Source organism: Microtus ochrogaster (assembly GCF_000317375.1).
Source record: "Microtus ochrogaster isolate Prairie Vole_2 chromosome 6 unlocalized genomic scaffold, MicOch1.0 chr6_random_2, whole genome shotgun sequence".
Classification (NCBI taxonomy): domain Eukaryota; kingdom Metazoa; phylum Chordata; class Mammalia; order Rodentia; family Cricetidae; genus Microtus; species Microtus ochrogaster.
The window spans coordinates 9,235,584-9,255,081 of record NW_004949095.1 but is presented as its reverse complement, the minus strand read 5'-3'; the positions used below and the strand labels follow the sequence as shown (position 1 = coordinate 9,255,081).

Sequence of the window (19,498 nt, the reverse complement as noted above, 5' to 3'; positions counted from 1 at the left end):
CTTTGAGCCAACTATAGTGGCACATGTCTGTCATCCTAGCCCCCAGGAGCCAGATACAGAAGGATCACTAGCCCCAGGCCAGCTTGAGCTACACAGTGAGACCCATTTCAAAACAAAAGAATTTTGAAATTATGTTAAGTCATTTAAAAGGGTGGCTGTTTTCCCCGAAGTGTGGGGTAGGAACTACACCTTGTGGCTGCCTGGCAGCTAACACTCTCTAGAAATCTAGTTTTTCATGAATATTCTTAAAGTGGCATTGACTTTGGGGAGTTTGCATCAATCTAGTTGTCCCAGTGACTCTGATTTGTTCCTTTACTCAACACTTGTTCACCAAGGAGCCACCGTGTGCCAGGTGCTGTTCTAGGTGCTGATCAAAATGTACTGCCATCACCCTACTCCCAGTCCTTGGGGGAAAGATCCAGATGGGTAGGATGTTGGCATGCAGTCGTCTTTGTGGAAACAGAGGCTGCCTGTCCTATTTCGGTGGCAGGAAAAGGTTTGAGTAGATCAGTGTTGAATGGCTGGGAGAGATGTGGCAGTTTTAGGGCGGGCCTTTTCGGGGGTCACTAGAAACACCCCTGCAGCTGGACAGGTTGCATCTGTTCATTCCTCCTAGGAAGAAATCCATCCTGGAGAGCTCCAGCAGCGTCTCAGCAAGAATGCAAGGAGGGACTGGCTCTAGACCAGGGGTTCAATTAGATAACGGGGAGCGCAGGGCTTTGCTTTGTTGGGGATGCTATAAAGAAGTGGGGGGCAATTCTGTGATTGAGCATCTTAGGGGATTTTCTCCAGAGTGAGAGCTCACCAGAGGCAACCAGAGCCGTGACTGGAAAGAGGTAGTTGTGTTGCCTGTTAGTCAGGAGGGGGAACATTTTGTCACTTCTGTGGACAATAGTCTTGCTTTTGTCTGTGTTCAGACACAGTCATAGGATGGCTTTGTTTTTGTCTCAATCTTGCGTGCTGGCCGAGTGTCCTTGACTAATGCTAATGCTCTGTGAAATGGTTTATGAGCACGGAAGACTGCTGAGTACAGCTGCGAGAGCCAGGCCAATGTCTAACAGTAGGGGTTGCTTTTGTCTGCAGCTGCATTTTCTGCAGCTGCCTTGTCTGCAGCTGCATTTTCTGCAGCTGCCTTGTCTGCAGCTGCATCTGCATCTGCCACAGGCAGGACAGCGCTGAGACTCCCAGGAGAGGGCAGGAACATCTGGTGGAAAGCCTTAGCAAACCTTCTTAGAGTCTTCCTCTGAAGACTTGTAAAACCTTGCTACCTCACTACTGTGAAGTTTGTCTTTCTGTCTAAACTATTCAAGTTCAAACCTATCTTCCCTGCCCCTCGGGGGAGTTTTAACTTTCTAACACTCCCATCTTGAACATTCTCCTTAAGTCCTTGCTGCCTTTTTTTTTTTTTAAATTTTTTTAATTTGTGAATCCCCCAATTCTCTTAAGTCATGTAGGATGTCTTCCACAATCCTGCAGTCACCTTGGTCACTTCCCTGTTGCCTTTTCACTAGGGGGGTTCCCTCTTTGAAAGAAGTCTCAGAACAGAACCTGGGGCCAGCAGGTAGGAGCTGTAGGTGAGAAGAAAGGCTCTGAAGAGTTCCTTGTCTATAGAAGAAAGAATCACAGATATTCAGAGCTGAGGGATCTTGAGATAACTGAGTTTATACTCTGCCTAATACGAAAGTTCCTTGTCTTATATCCTTGACAAGAGGTCAGTCAGAATGGATGAAAGTGCCTCCAAGCTAAGGCAACATGACCTTGGAAGGGGGCAAGGCTGGGAGTCTTGGAAGTTGTTTTTCTCTGCCTCAGACTTTAAGAGCGATCTCTATCAACCTGGGGTACAGCTGTTGCAGTTCTAAGTCTTCACAGAAGTCCTGAGTTGCCCCTCCCCAAAGGTCTTTGCTTAGTGTGCCATTCCTTTGTATTATAATTTTATGCTTTTCTTTCTAAGTGGCAGGGCAGATGTTTAACCCCCTGCGTTTCACTATGAACAAAGTCATATGATGAATGTTCTTTACAGGACAGGGCCGTGTGGCATCATGAGCACACTGGGGACCTTGTGAAAGTAGTAGAATTTGATAGACAGTTCAGGAAGGATACAGAGACAGACCTAATTAAAAATCACCTGCTTTGTAGTTTTGCCTTGGGTTAATCTGTAGTGCATCTGAGCTCTAACTTGGGAGTTAGAGGAAGAATCTGGCTCTATTAGAAATGTAATATATTGAAAATTTGAAATGAATTGCCCCAGCTTTACATGCATCTATTCCCATGGCTAATTGCTAAGGACAGGGGCTCAGTAGCCACAGGGAGAACACCAGTTCAGAGCAGCTGAACCCCAGGCTGGGTACTGCAGGTGCTGACCTGAGGGAAGCAGCTCCAGCTTGGTCAGAGTCTGTGTGGGAAGGTGGGATGTGTGGAACATAGTGGGATGAAGCGTGGGATCTTCCTACGAAGACTCTGCCTTTTGTGGAAAACCTCAAGACTAACATCCAGCTGCTGCCTGGGGAGCTCTAAGACCCCTGTTAAAGACTGCCCTGGGGCTGAAGCCAGCTCTCAGTGTGTCAAGGAAGGGAGCTGACTTAGTGGCCAATGGCCTATTTCAGACATGTGTGGTCTCTGTGTTCAACCCTTTTCGCTTGTCTTCTCTGATCTTTGTCCTAGATCTTGCTGTGGTGGGCACTGCCTGGGTAAATGAAGAGACAGAGACGTCCCTTGATGTGGAGTGGGAGAACCCGCTGACTGAGGTGGACTATTACAAGCTTCGGTATGGCCCCTTAACAGGACAGGAAGTTGCTGAGGTCACTGTGCCTAAGAGCCGTGATCCCAAGAGTAGATATGACATCACTGGTAAGAGTCTACATTGGGAGATTCTAGATGCTGGCTGCAGAAGCTATGGTGAAGGGAGGTGGTGTGCACTGGGTCTTAGGGATCTAGAATCTAGATACCTAGGTGCAAGCCTGCTCCCAGAGCATGATGTCTCTGCCAGCATTTCAGGACTGGAACCCCAGGACACTTCTTAAACTGTCTACTTCTAAAGTGTCATTCCTATCAGCAGAGTTTTTGAGGCCCTATGTGTATTTGGGGCAGGAGAGAAGGCTCAGTGGTTAAGAGCACTGCTCTTCCAAAGGTCCTAAGTTCAATTCCCAGCAACCACATGGTGGCTCACACCATCTGTAATGTGATCTGGTGCCCTCTTGAGGAAGAGACCTGGTCAGTCATCCTCATCAACTTAGATCATGAAGCCCAATATGGACAAGTTCAATAGAACCACATGCTGAAAAAAAAAGTATATATTTTAGGATGTATTTGATGTTGTACAGGTACTTCTTTTGGAGGAATATTGTAGGGGAGTAGGGTGGGAAGGGAGATATCTATCTAGCTATAATCTGTATATATAAATATACATATATATTATTGAATTATGTATATATGCATATATATATATATTGCTGAGTACTATGATGAGAAAGGTTTTGTTAGGCAAAGGGTAGGAATCCCTTCTTAGATGATTGAACTAATGTTACTGGCTCTCAGGAAAGTCTGGGATGTGCCAAACTTTGTAATACTCGGAGTCTCTATACTTTCCAAGGCCCTTTTAGAAAAGTGATATTATGTGATACACAGTCATGAGTATCAAGATGGACACAGGTCATTAGAAGAAGTCCATTCCAGTGAAGGATCCCCAGCTTTGTGGTCCATACTCTGGGTCCTCACTCTGCTGCCTACTCCCTCAGTTTCTTTCTGAGAGAAGAGCTTGCAGCTCTCCCTGTTTGTGGGGAGGAGAATGAGCATATGGGCTTCGTACAAGCAACTGTTTGTCTCCATGTTGCCAGTGGAGTCTGAGCAGTTGTGTCATGAGGAACAACCACTCCAGTTGTTTCCACAGCGAGATAACTTCGGCCAGATTCCTCCTTTTCCTTCTATTATAAGAACAAGTTTGGAGGGAATCTGGTTGTTAGGAGCTGGAAAACATTTGGACTATAAATAAAATCAGGAAGTAAGTACTCAATAGTCAACAAAGAACAGGAGACCCAAGGACTTTGTGCCACTTGATCCCCACCCTTTCACGTTCTACTGATCCAGGGCTGATTATCTGCCTCTCCTGGCAAGTTTGGGGATCAGCATAAATCTTACCTCCTTAAGAGAGCCCAGGTCAAAGCTGTGCGGGCGTGGGGTTCGGAGCCTGTCTTCACATACACACATTGGCTTCTTTTCTCTAGGTCTGCAGCCTGGAACAGAATATAAGATCACAGTTGTTCCCATGAGAGGTGGCCTGGAGGGGAAGCCGATTCTCCTGAATGGCAGGACGGGTATGGAAGTTCAACCCATTTCACATTCTTGATTTTTTTCTGTTCTCTGGGTGACAATTCCAGGATTTCCATGGAGAGATTCTCTGACTTTCTGGATGGGCAGAAGAACAGAGGCAAATTTCTCCTGTTTCCCTTTGTTTTCTTGCCATGGGAAACTCTTCCTGGGATCTTGGAGTCCAGGGGAGATAGTATGCGTGACACTTGTCTTCTGATTTCAATTGTTTCAATCACTGAATTATTGTCTCGAGAGACTTAGGATGTGTGCAGAAGTGCATTCCCCAAGGACAGCTGGTCTAGATTATTTTTCCTGTTGTATTTGTAGTTTTTCATAATGTCAACATCCAAGCAGTCTGCTTTGAAATGGGAAATGATGGTTAAGGCCGTCTGTCACACGGAATCATGATATAGTTAGCATTTTTCTGTGAGAATATTTATAAGAGGTTATGCAGCCTTTACCAGCCAGAATGGAACTTGAAAACATTGTAGGCTTAAGTACATCTTGAACTGTGAGCCTCCTGCAGTGATTGTGCTTCTGCCCACGCAGATTGGGCTCTGGAAAAGGCTGATACTTGGAGCCTGCAAAAAAGGAATCCTTCAGTTTTGAGTTTTAGTTTAAAAAGTGGCTTAATTCTTTCCAGTTCAGTCTTAGAAGTAAGTAGGTGGAGTAATGTAATAATGAGGATGAAGCAGTGTGAGGGTTGAATGAACAAGTTTTGTTTCCTATGAGACGGTTGGCGTATGGAAGGGTTAGAGACCTTTGCAATTATAAAGGAAGAGATGTAATTTAATTTATGACCCAGACAAGATGGACTGGGTTAGTCTGCCTAAATGGTTGCTGAGATATTTGAGTGAGTCAGAAAGTGGTAAATACTTCCCTTGCTTCTGAGAGCTTTCTCTATGGCTTGACTGAGAAGTTAGAGATCAATCGAAAGTTTGCTATGTGCCAGGCAGCAAATTCCCTGGACATTTTTCATGGGTTTTGTCATTTAGTTCTCAAGCCAGTCTATGGATGAGCTATTACTATTATTTCTAGGTCCTATGCATAAGAAAACTTAGACTCAAAGGAGTGAAGACCAGGATCACCCAGCCAGGAAATGGCCGAGTTGGGTTTGAAAGAAAGATGTTCCCATTTAAACATTGGAGCTTAGCTACAGAGGCAAAGTGCTTCTTATTTGACCCTTCTGTGAGAGATTAATAAGTTTTCTCCTCTTATACAATCAACACAATATACAACATTTGGTCATTAAAGTGTAAGTGTGTGTGTGTGTGTGTGTGTGTGTGTGTGTGTGTGTGTGTGCTTGTTTTCCACATGCACTAAGCTTCTCCATCAGATACCGACTGGGTATTGTACAAATCAATTCACTTCTGATAGTACCTACTAGAAGTAGTGTTAGATCCCAACAAGTGAGAGGTCACTTGTTGCTCTTGTACAGGACCTGGGTTTAATTCCCCAAACCCACATGGTGGTTTACAACCATCCAGAACTCCACTTCTAGATCCAACACCCTCTTCTGACTTTCTTGAGCACCAAGCACACATGTGATGCACATAGGGATGTAAGCAAAACACTCATACACACAAAAAATAAAATGAATAAATGGTTAAAAAATAATAAAAGATCCCAAGGCTGACGGGTCAGAATTTAAAAATGGATTCAGAAGGGAACTGGAAAACTCTCTTATTAGAATTGGAAACAAAAACCTCAGCAGCCATGGAAGGAGATGGGTGGGGAAGAGGTGGAGATGTGAGTTAGGGTCTAAAAGAGCTGCTTGCTCAGTGGTGTGGTAGTGTAGGCTGGCAAGTAGCTGTATGGTAGGGGGTGGGGCGATGCTTCAGAGTGAGAAAGCCCAGAATGTTGGGAAAAGCACACTTCAGATTTTGGTTAGTATCAAAAAAAAAAAAAAAAAAAGGAAAAGTATTTCTTTTTAAGTCTGAACTCGAAACAGCAAGCATGCTTGGTAGAGCTGATAAGTACACTATTGCGTTAAGGGGATAATTATCCATTTCATCGCCCTATCATGTGTTCATGTCCCTTGCCTGTGGCTAAACGTTTGGTCTCCAGTGGATTAACTTTTGGGAGAGAGACAATAGCATGTCCTAATCTTTCCAGCAGATCAGAATGGCAGTGTCTCCACCCAGAATATCCAAGAAGAGAGGTGAAACTCAGCTTCCCTTCCTTGACCAGGGGAGCTTGCTTTTCCTTAATGGATGTAAGGAGCCCTGATACCTCCATCTTTTCATGTTATTTTAAACATCAAGGAAGTCAATTGTGAAGCTTCCCTTCCTAATGTTCCTGGGGTGGGAGTAGGGATGGGGGATGGAGACGCAGATCCACCCTCACTGGCCTGCAAGTCAACTACAAGTCAGCCAATCCTGGTGGCCCAACTTCTACTTCTTGACTAAAGCCTTTCATAGTCACATTAAATGTCACAGTCTCTGAGTTCTTACAGCAATTAATTGCATGTGCCATTGAGTTGGTAGTTAACCTTTCAAGTATATTATCCCAACTAGACTATTAGCATCCGAGAAGTGCTTTTTATTGTCAATTATATCCTAAAATCAGGATGAGATGCTTTATTGGATTGCAAATAAATCTATGGTATGTGCCCTACTAAAAGAAAAAAGAAAACGATTCTATGGTTTCTGAGGCCAGGAAATAATCTCAGGCCTGGTTAAGACTATTAGTTAATTTAGGAGATGAAAAGATTTGTGTTCTCCAAATGTTTCGCACCTCACAAAATGAAAAAGAGTACCTAAGTTTAAGGACAGCACATGCACAGGCAGGGAGGGAAGAATGTAGTTCAGTTATTTCCCACTTAGCAAGTCAGCCAGCGGAACTTGTTAAACCCAAACTCATAAAGCCGAAGGGTCTCCAAATAAGAGTTTATTGAGCTGTTACAGCTGCTTGACAGAAGCAAAACAAAGTAAAAGCCTGACCAGGTTCTTGGACAAGTTCCTTTGACTATTGGCAACAAAGCTAAATAGCAATCGAGATATGCGCATGGGATATGGAGTCAGGAATATATTTATAAAATTCTGGGAAGGGAAATGTACGTACTAAACACTGAATGCACTGACAATAGGTAAGAGATTGAATTAATCATTGGCAGCAGTAGATACCCACATTGTAACTCCACATCAACAGCTCTGCCTCTTGAGTTCTCCCAGGGACCTCTGCTCTGCTACAGTCAGGACCTTGAAATACGCTGCAGAACCACAAGTCAGGGAACCCTGATTGCTCTTCGAGCTGATGAGGGAGGGGGACTTGATCAGGGGGAGGGGGAGGGAAATGGGAGGCGATGGCGGGGAGGAGGCAGAAATCTTTAATAAATAAATAAATTAATTAAAAAAAAGAATTTGAGGACAAAGCAATGAAGGACAATTAGGGTTTAGGACGGAAAACAGTGGTTAGGAAGGAAATGGTGGTATATACTCAAGGCATAGGTACAGGCTTCTCAAGGGACAGAGAATAACAAGCATTTGACAACATCTATGAAGGATTCTGAAGTCAGATTGGTCAAAGGACAAGATCTGTATCTAAATTGAAAAATCTAAAATTAAAAAGGCGAATTAAAGTGTTCTAATATACTTATTTTTAACCCAAGACGTACCTGTCAGTGAGATTATAGGGTGGTTTATGAGTGTATTCTTCAGGTTCATGAGTGAGCACAGGGAGTGCTGAGAAGGAAAGTTTCCGTCGAAAAGGTAGAAGAAGTTCAAAACCTCTTTATCAAGACCTCTTTTTGACTGTCAGCTCTATTCACAACATTTTTTTAGGTTTCCCCCCACACACCAAAAAAGTACAGGTTTATGATAAAAATCCTGATGTGGCAAACTCAAAGGCCACTAACATTTTGTTCTTAAACATGGCTGATTAGTTGTTTTAAGTGTTCTGCTTCATATATCTCCCAGGAAAAGTGACAGTGTTTCTATGCAGTCTTTACAATGGGGGTATGTGGTGACGGAACCTTTGCCTTCCCACCTCCCCTTAATTTCCCTATCTTCCTATCCTGCTTCAGGGTTATGTAGCGTGGAGCATATGCAGAAAGAGTAGCGTCAATGTAGAGCTCAATAAAAATCAAGAGAGAGAAAGAGAGAGAGAGAGAGCAGCGTCTATTGCTCTGGATGAGTTGGTATTAGTACTTCTGACAGCTTACAAGTTGACAAAAGTGGCCCTGGGCAGTGACTAGATTTAGGTCAAGGTTTCTATGTAGCACGAAGAAGGGGGAAAGGCCTTATGGTTAGTTTCACTCAAATGTGCTAACAGATTCATTTCCTTTACTTCTTCTTCCCTCCTCCTCTTCAGCCATTCTTTTTATCAAACTACTATCATAAAAAAGACAAGGCTGACAGAGCCGATGAGGACCCCACCCCCAGTGTCCAGGACGTGGGAAGTTGTAGCCGCGCCTCCTTGTTGGGGCCAGGTTGGAGACTCCTGATCTGCATCTGGGGCTACAGCTGTAACTCGTCTAGGATTTGGCCCACCACTGTGGCTACTGGAAGATTTTGCTGTGTGGAAAAAACAGTTTAATGATCCCCATATCCCCTCTTGGCAGACAGGGAGGTTTTGGTCTTGCGGCGCTGGCTTCATGCAATGTGGCATTTTGTGAGTGTGTGGGGTCCATCTATGAGGTCTGCCTTGCCTTTTCGGATGTCAGCATCTGATTGCCACCCTTGTTCTGTCCTGTGAATAGTTAGGGGTCACAGCTTTGTGAGGATTTCCCTGCAAGTTTACGTTGTTGAAGAGTTGCAAGAAAGGGGAGGGGAAGGAGGCAGAAATTACTGAGTTCTAATCTCTAGCGGGACTTCTGTGGTTAAACTTACACATTTAAAGCTGTTCTAGATATAGAACTAGACTGATTTTTCTTTTCTGGTATCCATAACAAAGACTTATTTATTCATTCATTCATTCATTTATTTATTTATTTATTTATTTATTTATTTATTTATGTGTATACATTTATGTATGTATTTATTTATTTAGGCTTTTGGCTCAATTGTTACCTAAGTCAGGTCTGGAATCTTATCCCAAAACGGGAAAAAAAAACCCACCATGTTGGGAAGACAAGTACTACAGAGAAAGTGACTGAAGAATGAAGAAATTGGAGTTTTCCTTGTAATTTACCCTGGAGTCTAGAGGGTTGAGGAGTAACAGACATAGGATAAGCATGATGAGGGAGAGAAAGTCTTTAATGAAGTGTGCTACTGTCATTCAGATACCCTGGTTCCTCCTCTTCATGGTCTGTTGTGTCCGTGTACCATCTGGTATATATATTTTTAACCTTGGAGGAAGAAGAGATACTTAGCAAGGTCTAAGTCAAGTTATCATCCTGCAGTATAAGCTTGAACAAAGCATTTCTCAAATGGTCAGCATGTCTACATGCAGTGCAGAGTGGAATCTGACCCAAAGGGTAAAGCCACAGAGAGGACAGGCCCAGCGTGAAGACAAAGGTAGCAAGCTTTCCCATCCCAGTTTAGTCTCCCATCAGACACATGCAGATAAAAGCCCGGAGTCAGTCTTCCTAGCAAAGTGTTCTTTAAGTCCTCGAAAAGCCATCTAGGCAATTGTTAGCATTATAACCACACACTGAATGTTTCCCATGGCAGAACTGGTGGAAAACGACAGTGTATTTAACTTGCTTGTGTGACCTACAAGGTTAGTGATCTTTAAGTGAAGGGCAAATAAGTCTAGAGGGTTTGTTTAGGGTTTTTCTTGGCAGCTACTTGATCTCTTCAGTGTCCCGAGGCTGCTGAAGGAGAATGAGCTCCAGGTCTGGCCATGTTGGATCTCTCAGTCCATGTAGACAGATTTGGTCCTACCCACCCACTGGCCTGTGCGGAGTGCCCAAAGCTGAGTACTGACTGGGCAAGCTGAAGAAGTGAGAGACACTGGGCATTATAGATGTGGGTGGGTCAGGGACTTCAGGAGCAGGACTTACTCCTGTCTCTATGTCCTTCCCCTCCTACTCTGATCGCTATGGCCCAGGCCGAGCTAGGGTCTTGGTAGTCTGTCACCATCCCTTCCTAGCAAGCATGGAATCATTTTGGGTACAGCAGGGAAGGGGGTAGGGAGGGAATCATTTCTGTTGTGTGCATGCTTCCTTCTGAACAACCTCTTACAGCCTCCTGAAATTGGGGTTGGGATTCTGTAGGTTTCTGCACCCAGAAACCTCCTTTCTCATTCTACGGGGCTCTCTTTGCTAGTGAGGTAGATACATCTAGCACTCCCAACAGCCCAGGGCCATTTTCTCTCTTTAGGATACTCCCCAAGTTCTTTCTTTTTTTTTTTTTTTTTTTTTTGTTTTTCGAGACAGGGTTTCTCTGTTTGTTTTTTTTGGAGCCTGTCCTGGCACTAGCTCTTGTAGACCAGGCTGGCCTCGAACTCACAGAGATCCGCCTGCCTCTGCCTCCCGAGTGCTGGGATTAAAGGCGTGAGCCACCACTGCCCGGCCTACTCCCCAAGTTCTAATCTACTACTACTATGTTATTTCAGCTTACAGTAGCCTCTCAGAGCCTCTCAGAGCATATTTTATTTTCCCTACAACTTGTTATTAAGGGCTACTCCACATAGATTGATACTATGTCATTCATATTGGATTGGGTTCACCCAGATGACCCCATTTTGACTTTATTATCTCTGAAAGGATTGTTTAAAAAAATAAAGTTCCAAACTAAGGTACAAGGCACAGCAGGTTGGCATGTTATATTGGAGCAGGAGGACTGGACACAATTTAACTTATGCCACTATAAGCTGCATGTGGGCATTCAAAGATGGTTAGGGGAGTGATGGCCACTAATATTTACTACTATTGATCTTAGACAAGTTATATAACCTAAGCCTAGAATATACTTACTGTTCTAAGAGTGGAAAACTTTATTAGTTTTCCAAACTAGTGGGGCATCTAGTAAATGCCTTCTGTTTTTACCATGAGATTGATAAGTAATGTATGAAAAGCACATGACCCCTGGTGTGTGCTTAGAAAATGGCAATTGACTTACTAAATGAAATATGAAGGCCTCTGGTAATGGAACACATTTCATCTTTTCATGCAAATAAAACACTGTCCTTATGTTTGAAGGTGCACCGCAGCCGAGGTCACAAAAAGGGACTGTGTGAAGTTGTCCCTTCTCTCTGGAAGGTCCTTTAATAAGACACCAAGAGTAGATTGGGGGGAAAGGAGTTTTGCTGCTTTAGACTAAGAAGTGGCTTTTTAGCTAAAAAGATGTAGATACATATACAGAGGAATTGTAGTGTCTTGTCTTAGTTTTCTTCTGCTCAATAGCTTTATCATTGCCTTGATAGATGTGTATGGATGACTTACTTGTAAAATTCTCCAATGGCAGGAAACTGGACATAAAGGATAAAAGACTAAATTATTATTGGAACTTAGGAGGTAAAAGTAATAAGTAGGAATGTTGGGTCAGGACATTATTACACATTGTGTAAAATGGGGCTGATGGGCTTCACTGGGAAGCCCTCATTCTGTGATATGCATCAGAACCACTAAAATTTTATAGTGTTTATTAACTTACTATGTATTTTTTGAAATAAAGTTTTGCTCTGTGGTTCAGTATGGTGTTGAACTTCATATATAGCCCAGGTTTACTCTGAACTCATGATTCTTCTGCTTCAGGCTCCCAAGCACAGGGATTGCAGGCATGTACTGCCACAGCCAGGGAGATATGTGTGTATGTGGGGGTACTTGTCTCTAATCTCAGCATTCAGAGGGATGAGGCAGAAGATTGTGAGTTCAAGGTGCAGCTGAGATAAATAGTAAGAATCTGTTTTTAAAGAACTATCCCCCCCTCCACCAAAACCCAAAAGCAAGCAAGCAAACAAAAAATCCAAAAAGAAACACTAGAAACAGAGATGCTAGGGCTCATTCTAAACTTTCTGAAGTGGAATCTCTGCTGGTGGTACTTGGCATGGACCTAGTGTTGACAAAATTTGAGTACCCCAAAGCTTGATAAAGGTTAGTAAGTGCTGGTATGAAAAAGCTTGGAGACTTCCTGAAGCCCTAGGTGCAGGGTGTGCTACTGAGACACATGCGCGTCTCCAGAATACAGCTGACAAATTGTTCTGAATAGAAACGTGCTCGGCATAGACTTCCAGCTGTGTTATTTATTCATAACTGCTGAGTCTGTCACGTTCCCTGTCAAGCACTTTGTGGTGAGGTGAATGAACTAATTTTTTTGGCACTTTTATTTGGGAAAGGAAGAAGAAAGGAACATTGTATGGATAGATGATAAATGCCTGGTCTAGAAACATCCATTGGAAGAAGTAGATAGAAGAGATCAGTTGTTTTGATTTCAGGAGACGAGATAAGGAAGGCTACCTGTTCTTGAAAGCTTACTGAGCAGTCTCCCGGAAAGGAACCTAGGGGCATCCCATCTGTGCCTATGGCATACACTTTAAAGGAGTTATACTTCATAGAAACTACTACGTCAGTGAGAATATTGGTTACTTCTTAGGTGTTTATCTGCTGTGCCTGATGGAATTAACTCAGTGTGTTCAGTGATCTGAAACTAGAACAGCTTTTTTCTCTCAGTCTACAGACCTATTCACAGTTTAAGATTAAAGCAGATGCTAGGTGTCTACTTGTCACAGTTGAAGGAGAGACTCCCTTGCATTATGGAGACCCCTGACCTGGACCATAACTAAAATGACTGTGCATTTCAACAGGAAAGTGGTTTCTCTAATTTTTCTTTCTCATGTATTTTTATGAAGAAATTGATGGACCAACCAATGTTGTCACTAATCAAGTGACAGAAGACACAGCATCTGTATCCTGGGATCCAGTGAGGGCTGTCATAGACAAGTACGTGGTGCGCTACATCTCCCCTGATGGGGAGAGCAAGGAGAAAGCTGTCCCCAAGGAACAAAGCAGCACTATTCTGACGGGCCTGAAGCCAGGAGAGGCCTACCAAGTCTTCGTATGGGCTGAGAGAGGCAACCAGGGCAGCAAGAAAGCAGACACGAAGGCCCTCACAGGTAACGGGAGAATGGAATTGGGGAAGCTTCTTCAGGGTAAGGAGGAGGTTGATTTTGAAGGTGGAGATGGTTGCCACTTGGCATCAACTCTTTTGCTTGTGGGGTTGAGGATATTTACAAAAGCAATTTAAAAGTATCCTTTTTTATACAATATGTTGTGATTATATTCTTTCTGTATCCCAACCTGTCCCATATCCCCCATCTCGCCTCCCTATTCACCCAACATCATGTTATTTCACCACTCAAAAAAAGACCCCAAGAAAAAAGTAAAACAAAACAAAATCTATAACCAAATCAAAACAAATAAACCCCCTACAAAACCATAACAAAAAAACTTATGAAAAAACATGGAGTTTGCCTTGTGTTGGCTTCTTGGGAATAGGGCCTGCTAGGAATATGATTGATATACCCAGTGATACTCCATTGGAGAAAATGAATTTCTCTTTTCCCAGTGTGTATCAATTGTAGATAGATTCTTGGTTAGGGGTGGGACTTTGTTCACTTCCCCAGCTCAGTACAGAGATTTTTGTCCCAAAACAAATTTCAATGTCATATTTATGATTTTTTTCCTTTTAACTTCAGACTGAGAAATGAGACTATTTAATAGAAACAGTCATACTTATTTGGGATGGAATTCTATATACATCTCTCTTGGAGTAGGGTAAAATTTTGTAGTATTTACTTACTTATTTATTTATTTATATATTTTTATTTTCTTCCATTCTCTTCCCCCAGCTCCTCCTCAGTCCACTCCCCCTCTGTTTCTGTTCAGAAAGAGGCAGGTCTCCCATTGGTATAAACAAACCATGGCATATCAAGTTGCTGCAGGACTAAGCTTGTATTAAGGCTGGGCAAGGCAATCCAGCATGAGGAATATGTTCTTAAGAGCCAGGCAAAGTGTTCAGGACAGTCCCTGCTCCCATTGTTAGGAGTTCCACAAGCAGACCAAGCTACACAACTGTCACATATACATAGGCTGGTCCCAAGCAGGCTCTCTGGTTGTTGGTTCAGACTGAGTTTCTATGAGCCAGGTTTGTTGTTTCTGTGGGTTTTCTTGTGATGCCCTAACCCCTCTGACTCCTATTTTTATTTTTTAATAAAATCTAAAAACATTGACCCAACTATGACTTTGAATGCTTAATGCTTATTTTGGTCTGCAGTGGCAAAGAGGCACTTTGTATGTAGGAGATTTCTTTCAGACTATGGAAACGGTTTGCATCCCGCATTAACATTTGCCAAATCCACTGATTCTTCTTTTAAGCATTCAGAAACACAAGGACCTCCAAACGGCATGCACTTCTGCTCAGCTCAGGCCTTCGGGTGTTTTGAGACATACTGGGACATAGGATGGCTGCTTTTCGTGTTTAAACACTCCTTTGGTCATTCCCTGAATTTACAAGAGCCTAATCCGTATCCACCTGCTCTTCCAAAACACTTAATAGGAAGTCACAGGAAAAGGATTCACTGATTGTGTCTGGACAGTCACTGAATACAAAGAAAGAACTTCAGAGAAGTCTGCATAATGATTAGGACTATGGCTTCAGGTTCTTGGCTGTTCAAATTTTAACCCCAGTGCTGCCATTAAGTAGCTGAGTGACAGTGAGTCTATTCTGGTTCATAAAGTGGCTCAGGAGTGTCTATGTCGTAGGGATATGTAACCATCGAGTGTCTTTCTTAGGCTTCCTATTGCTGTGGTGAAACACTATTGTTGAAGGAGCTGCGGACTGCGTTCCTGCCACCCGGCTCCCAGCCACCGGCTAGCTTTACCCAAAATAACAACACACAAATTGTATTCTTTTAAACACTGCCTGGCCCATTAGCTCTAGCTTCTTACTGGCTAATTCTTACATCTTGATTACCCATTTCTATTAATGTGTGCAGCATCCCAAGGTGTGCTTACCGGGAAGATTCTAGCCTACGTCCATCCTGGGTCGGAGCTTTATCACGTCTGCCCTGGAGAGGCATGGCATCTAACCTCACTTCCTCTTCCTCCCAGCATTCTGTTCTGTTTACTCCGCCTACCTAATTTTCTGTCCTATCAGGGTCAAGGCAGTTTCTTTATTTAACCAATGACCTTCCTCCATCACACTATGACCAAAAGCAAGCTGGGGAGGAAAAGGTATATTCAGCTTATGCTTCTGTGTCACAGTTCATCAGCAAAGAAAGTCAGGACAGGAAGCTGGAGGCAGGAGCTGATGCAGAGGCCACAGAGCTGCTTACTGGCTTTCTCTCATGACTTGTTCAGTCTGCTTTCTTATAGAATCCAGAACCACCAGTCCAGGATTGAGCACTGACTAAGAAGATACCCTACTGGCTTGCCTACAGGCTGATCTTGTGGGAGCCTTTTCTTAGCTGAGGTTCCCTCTTTTCAGATGACTTTAGCTTGTGTCAAATTGACATACAACCAGTCAAGCACATGAGCTAATTCATAGAAAACAACCGACACACAACAAGAGTCCTAGTTTGCTCACGACTGTTGTGATAAAACACTTCCCAAAGCCAGTGTGGGGAGGAGAGGGTTTGAAGAGAGCTTGGAAGGACAGGCTGGAGCTAACAGGGAAGTAGCATGAATAAAGGCCTCAAGTATGAGCTTGGGCCATTAGGTAATCTCAAGTGTCCTCTGTGGTAGACATGTCTGTGAGGTGGTAGGTACAATAGCAAGGGCTGAGGCTGGGACATTAAAGGCAGCTCAGTGCCCTAGGAGTTAGAGCCTTTATCCTTCTACAACAGATGTCAGTGGTATGGCCCCATCTCTGTGCTTCTTAAGATCAGTTGTCTCATAGGACTACACGTTTTACCGAGGTGACTGCCAGGCTTGGCAAGCTGCAATGTGCAGATTGAAATGCTCTTTCCTTCTGGGAACACTCTTGAGGAGCTGACTTTTAGAGAAGGGTAATCAAGGCATTGCTGTTTAGCAAGGTACAATGTTTGTTACCTTGTATTTTGAGGAGGAAGTGAGATCCCATACCTGAAATGCCATTATTAATAGCAGGTTATATAATCACTGACCATGCTGCAGTTTGTCTGTGAGGAAGGATTGCTCCTTCCTTCTCTGCAGAGGTGCAGAGACAGAAACGTAAATTGCACAATTTCTCCTAAGTGAGGAACCTGGAAAACCAGAGCCAAGGCTCTGATCCAGCTTTGTCCCACAGACACTCAGGCAGATTCTGCTAGGGTCATTTTCACTAGCCCACCCCTCAGTACTGTCAGTTTAAAGCTCGCCCCAGGCCCTGGCTGCAGATACAATATTTATGTACAAAACATCGGCAGCTCCTACTTCTAGAACATCTGTCTTCCCAAAGACCATATAAGAGTAGATGGAGAAGATTATTGAAATATACTTGCTTTCAGGTAATCTATGGCAAAGGAAAACTCCCCATGTAAAAGTAATTTCTTTAAAAGCCAGAGCAACTTGTGTAAAAAGGTTTGCAGAATTAATCTATATATTTTCAGGGTTTGAAGACCCTTTCTTCCATTTATGCAAGTAGTTTGTTCTGACTACTTGTCCACTTAAAGCTATGGTGACTCGAATTAATTGACATCGTTATTTTGGCTATGTCTTTGGCTGTTTAGAAATTAGAGCAATAAGGCCTATCCTCTTATTTTGTGTCTTCCTTGAAGAAATTGACAGCCCTGAAAACCTGGTGACTGACCGGGTGACAGAGAACACTCTTTCTGTCTCATGGGACCCAGTGGAAGCTGACATTGACAGGTATGTGGTAAGCTACACTTCCGTGGATGGCGAGACAAAGCAGGTCCCAGTGAGGAAGGATCAGAGAAGCACTGTCCTGACTGGCCTGAAGCCAGGTGTGGAGTATAAAGTTTCTGTGTGGGCCGAGAAGGGCGATCAAGAGAGCAAGAAGGCTAACACCAAGGCTCCCACAGGTGAGCAGAGAGAGATGAACCATTGGAACGAAATGTGAGCTTTTGGATTTGAGTGTGTGTGGTCCCACAGGCTGGGGTCTGAAATATGTTAAGATGCATGGCATTGGGGGGGTGAGGCGGGGTGGGGTATGGTAGAGAGAGCACTCAAACTGTAGAGGGCTTGCTGCCCTTCCGAGTCTGATCCTTAGCACCCCTGTGAAAAGCTGGATGTGGGAGCACACACTTGTAATCCCGTTACTGGGGAGGCAGATGGGGCTCCCTGGGACTCACAGGGCTGCCAGCTAAGCCCAGTCAGCACACCTCTGGTCTCAGTGAGAGCAGTACACTGCATAGAAGTGGTGCTGCTAAACGACCCACTGGATATGTGTAGAGGGTCTGGGTATGATTATATTTGGGACACTACTTCCAGGGTTCTCACTAGTGAAGTGGCCCTTGATAAAATGATAAATTAGGTACCCTGACAGTGTGGCAGGTGTTTAATTGGCTGTCTTGATGTACCATATGTCACTAGGAAGCTATTGTTCCTTCTACATTTTAGGGAGCCAAAAGTCAAGAAAAGATGCTAAGTATATAGCTAGCCTGACTTTGAAATTGAGATTCAGAAACTGCATTCTCCCCTGACTCCCAGCAGAGACTTGGTGTGGTAACCCACCGCCTGCTGAATATTCTGGGACATAAAAAGCAGGATAATGGGGGTGTGCCTTCCACGGCTACAGCTTAAGCTTTCAAACATTTCCCTTTCAGACCTTGACAGCCCCAAAAACTTGGTGACTGACCAAGTCACAGAGAACACTCTCAGTGTCTCCTGGGACCCTGTTCAGGCCGACATTGACAGGTACATAGTGAGCTACACCTCTGCTGATGGCGAGACCAGGGAGGTGCCCGTGTCTAAGGAGAAGAGCAGCACTGTCCTGACGGGCCTGAGGCCGGGCGTGGAGTACAAGGTCTACGTGTGGGCCCAGAAGGGGACCCAGGAGAGCAGGAAGGCCAACACCAAGGCCCCTACAGGTGACGGAACATGCCTTACCTCTATGCCTTGATAAGCTTGTAAGATGTTAGGTTGATTTCTCTTCCTCTAACCTTGGCAGGCAGGATGATTTCGCTGATTAGAGGTGATTGTGCTCCCTAGCAAATTGTCTACCTCCTCTCAGAATGGGTGTCTCATATTGTATTCTCCAAGCTGTGGCCGTCAAAGACGGCTGCTTACTGCTCACAGCCTGCACCTTTCTTCTATCTCGTCTGTTATTAGGGATAAACGTTTCGCTTTGGCAAGAAGCAGCTAAGAAGAAAGCACAAGGAACTGTCAGGTTGAGAGAGCCAGACTCGCAGGTTGTGAGCCACAAACAATTTTTGCTTTTTAAAAATGCCTCCCTTGTTTAAACCCTTCCAATGAAGTTTGTTCCTGTTTCTGCCCTTTGGATGAAATAATTGCAGTGTTTTGTTCTCTAAAAATAAGCCAGTGTCTAGTCCTTCCCCCCAGTGTTGATTTTTTTTTTTAGTGATGAAAATGTCCATTTCCATGCAAGAGTCCATCCTTCATTTGCAGTTAGCTGTTCGCATGCTAACTGCCTGCCATGGGAGTGGGCATTGCTCGGCGTCTCTTCTGTGTTCCTCCTTGTACTTAAGCCCTGCTCTTTCAGTGGGCTAAGTACATTTTTTTCCATCCTGACCCATTACCTCTCCTCCCTCCTAACCCCCCAGCACACCTCCCCTAACGGTTGGTGGACCAAGGTTGTTCAGCTGAGGATCCTAAAACTGCTCTGATGGCATCCTCTCATTCCTCTAGGTGACCCCCTCTAGGTGGTCCTCCAGAACAACTTGACACAACCCCAGGCATACCCCACTTCGCTCAACTGATATCTAGTCCATGGGAAACACGCATGCATCCTATGTCCACTCAAATAACATAGTCTGTGTGAAACGCTGAAGCCCCTTTTGTTCTGTGTAAGAGCAACTGGCCTTTTTCTCATGGATGCGGTATTTTAGCTGCATGCCATATACCAGCTCACTGATTCTCATGCCTTAGAAAGGGCTTCTCAACCTCATCACTATTGACATTTGAGCAGGGCACTCCTTTGTTTTAAGTGTGTGCGTGCACACATGCACACACACACACACACGCACACACGAGACAAAGAGAGAGAGAAAGAGAGTTTCAGAGGATGTTTAGCACACCCTTGTGTCCCCCTCCCCTATACTGAGTTGTGGCAATCAGAATGTCTTAGGCATTGCTAATCACCCTTGCTGAGATCTTTTGTTCCATAGCAAACACAATAAGCTCTACCAGGGATCCTGGTGAAACAAATTAAAT

At 44.0% G+C, this 19,498-nt stretch overlaps 1 protein-coding gene across 1 annotated transcript in view; it reads left to right on the top strand.

Annotated features, from left to right (window-relative positions):
• The window catches only part of Tnn (tenascin N), a 62,681-nt gene that overhangs the window by 4,234 nt on the left and 38,949 nt on the right, over positions 1 to 19,498 (top strand). The window contains exons 4-8 of the mRNA XM_026787630.1: positions 2,662 to 2,847; positions 4,221 to 4,310; positions 13,039 to 13,302; positions 16,924 to 17,187; positions 17,932 to 18,195. Coding sequence (XP_026643431.1) covers positions 2,662 to 2,847; positions 4,221 to 4,310; positions 13,039 to 13,302; positions 16,924 to 17,187; positions 17,932 to 18,195 — 1,068 coding nt within the window. The remainder of the gene's footprint in view (positions 1 to 2,661; positions 2,848 to 4,220; positions 4,311 to 13,038; positions 13,303 to 16,923; positions 17,188 to 17,931; positions 18,196 to 19,498) is intronic.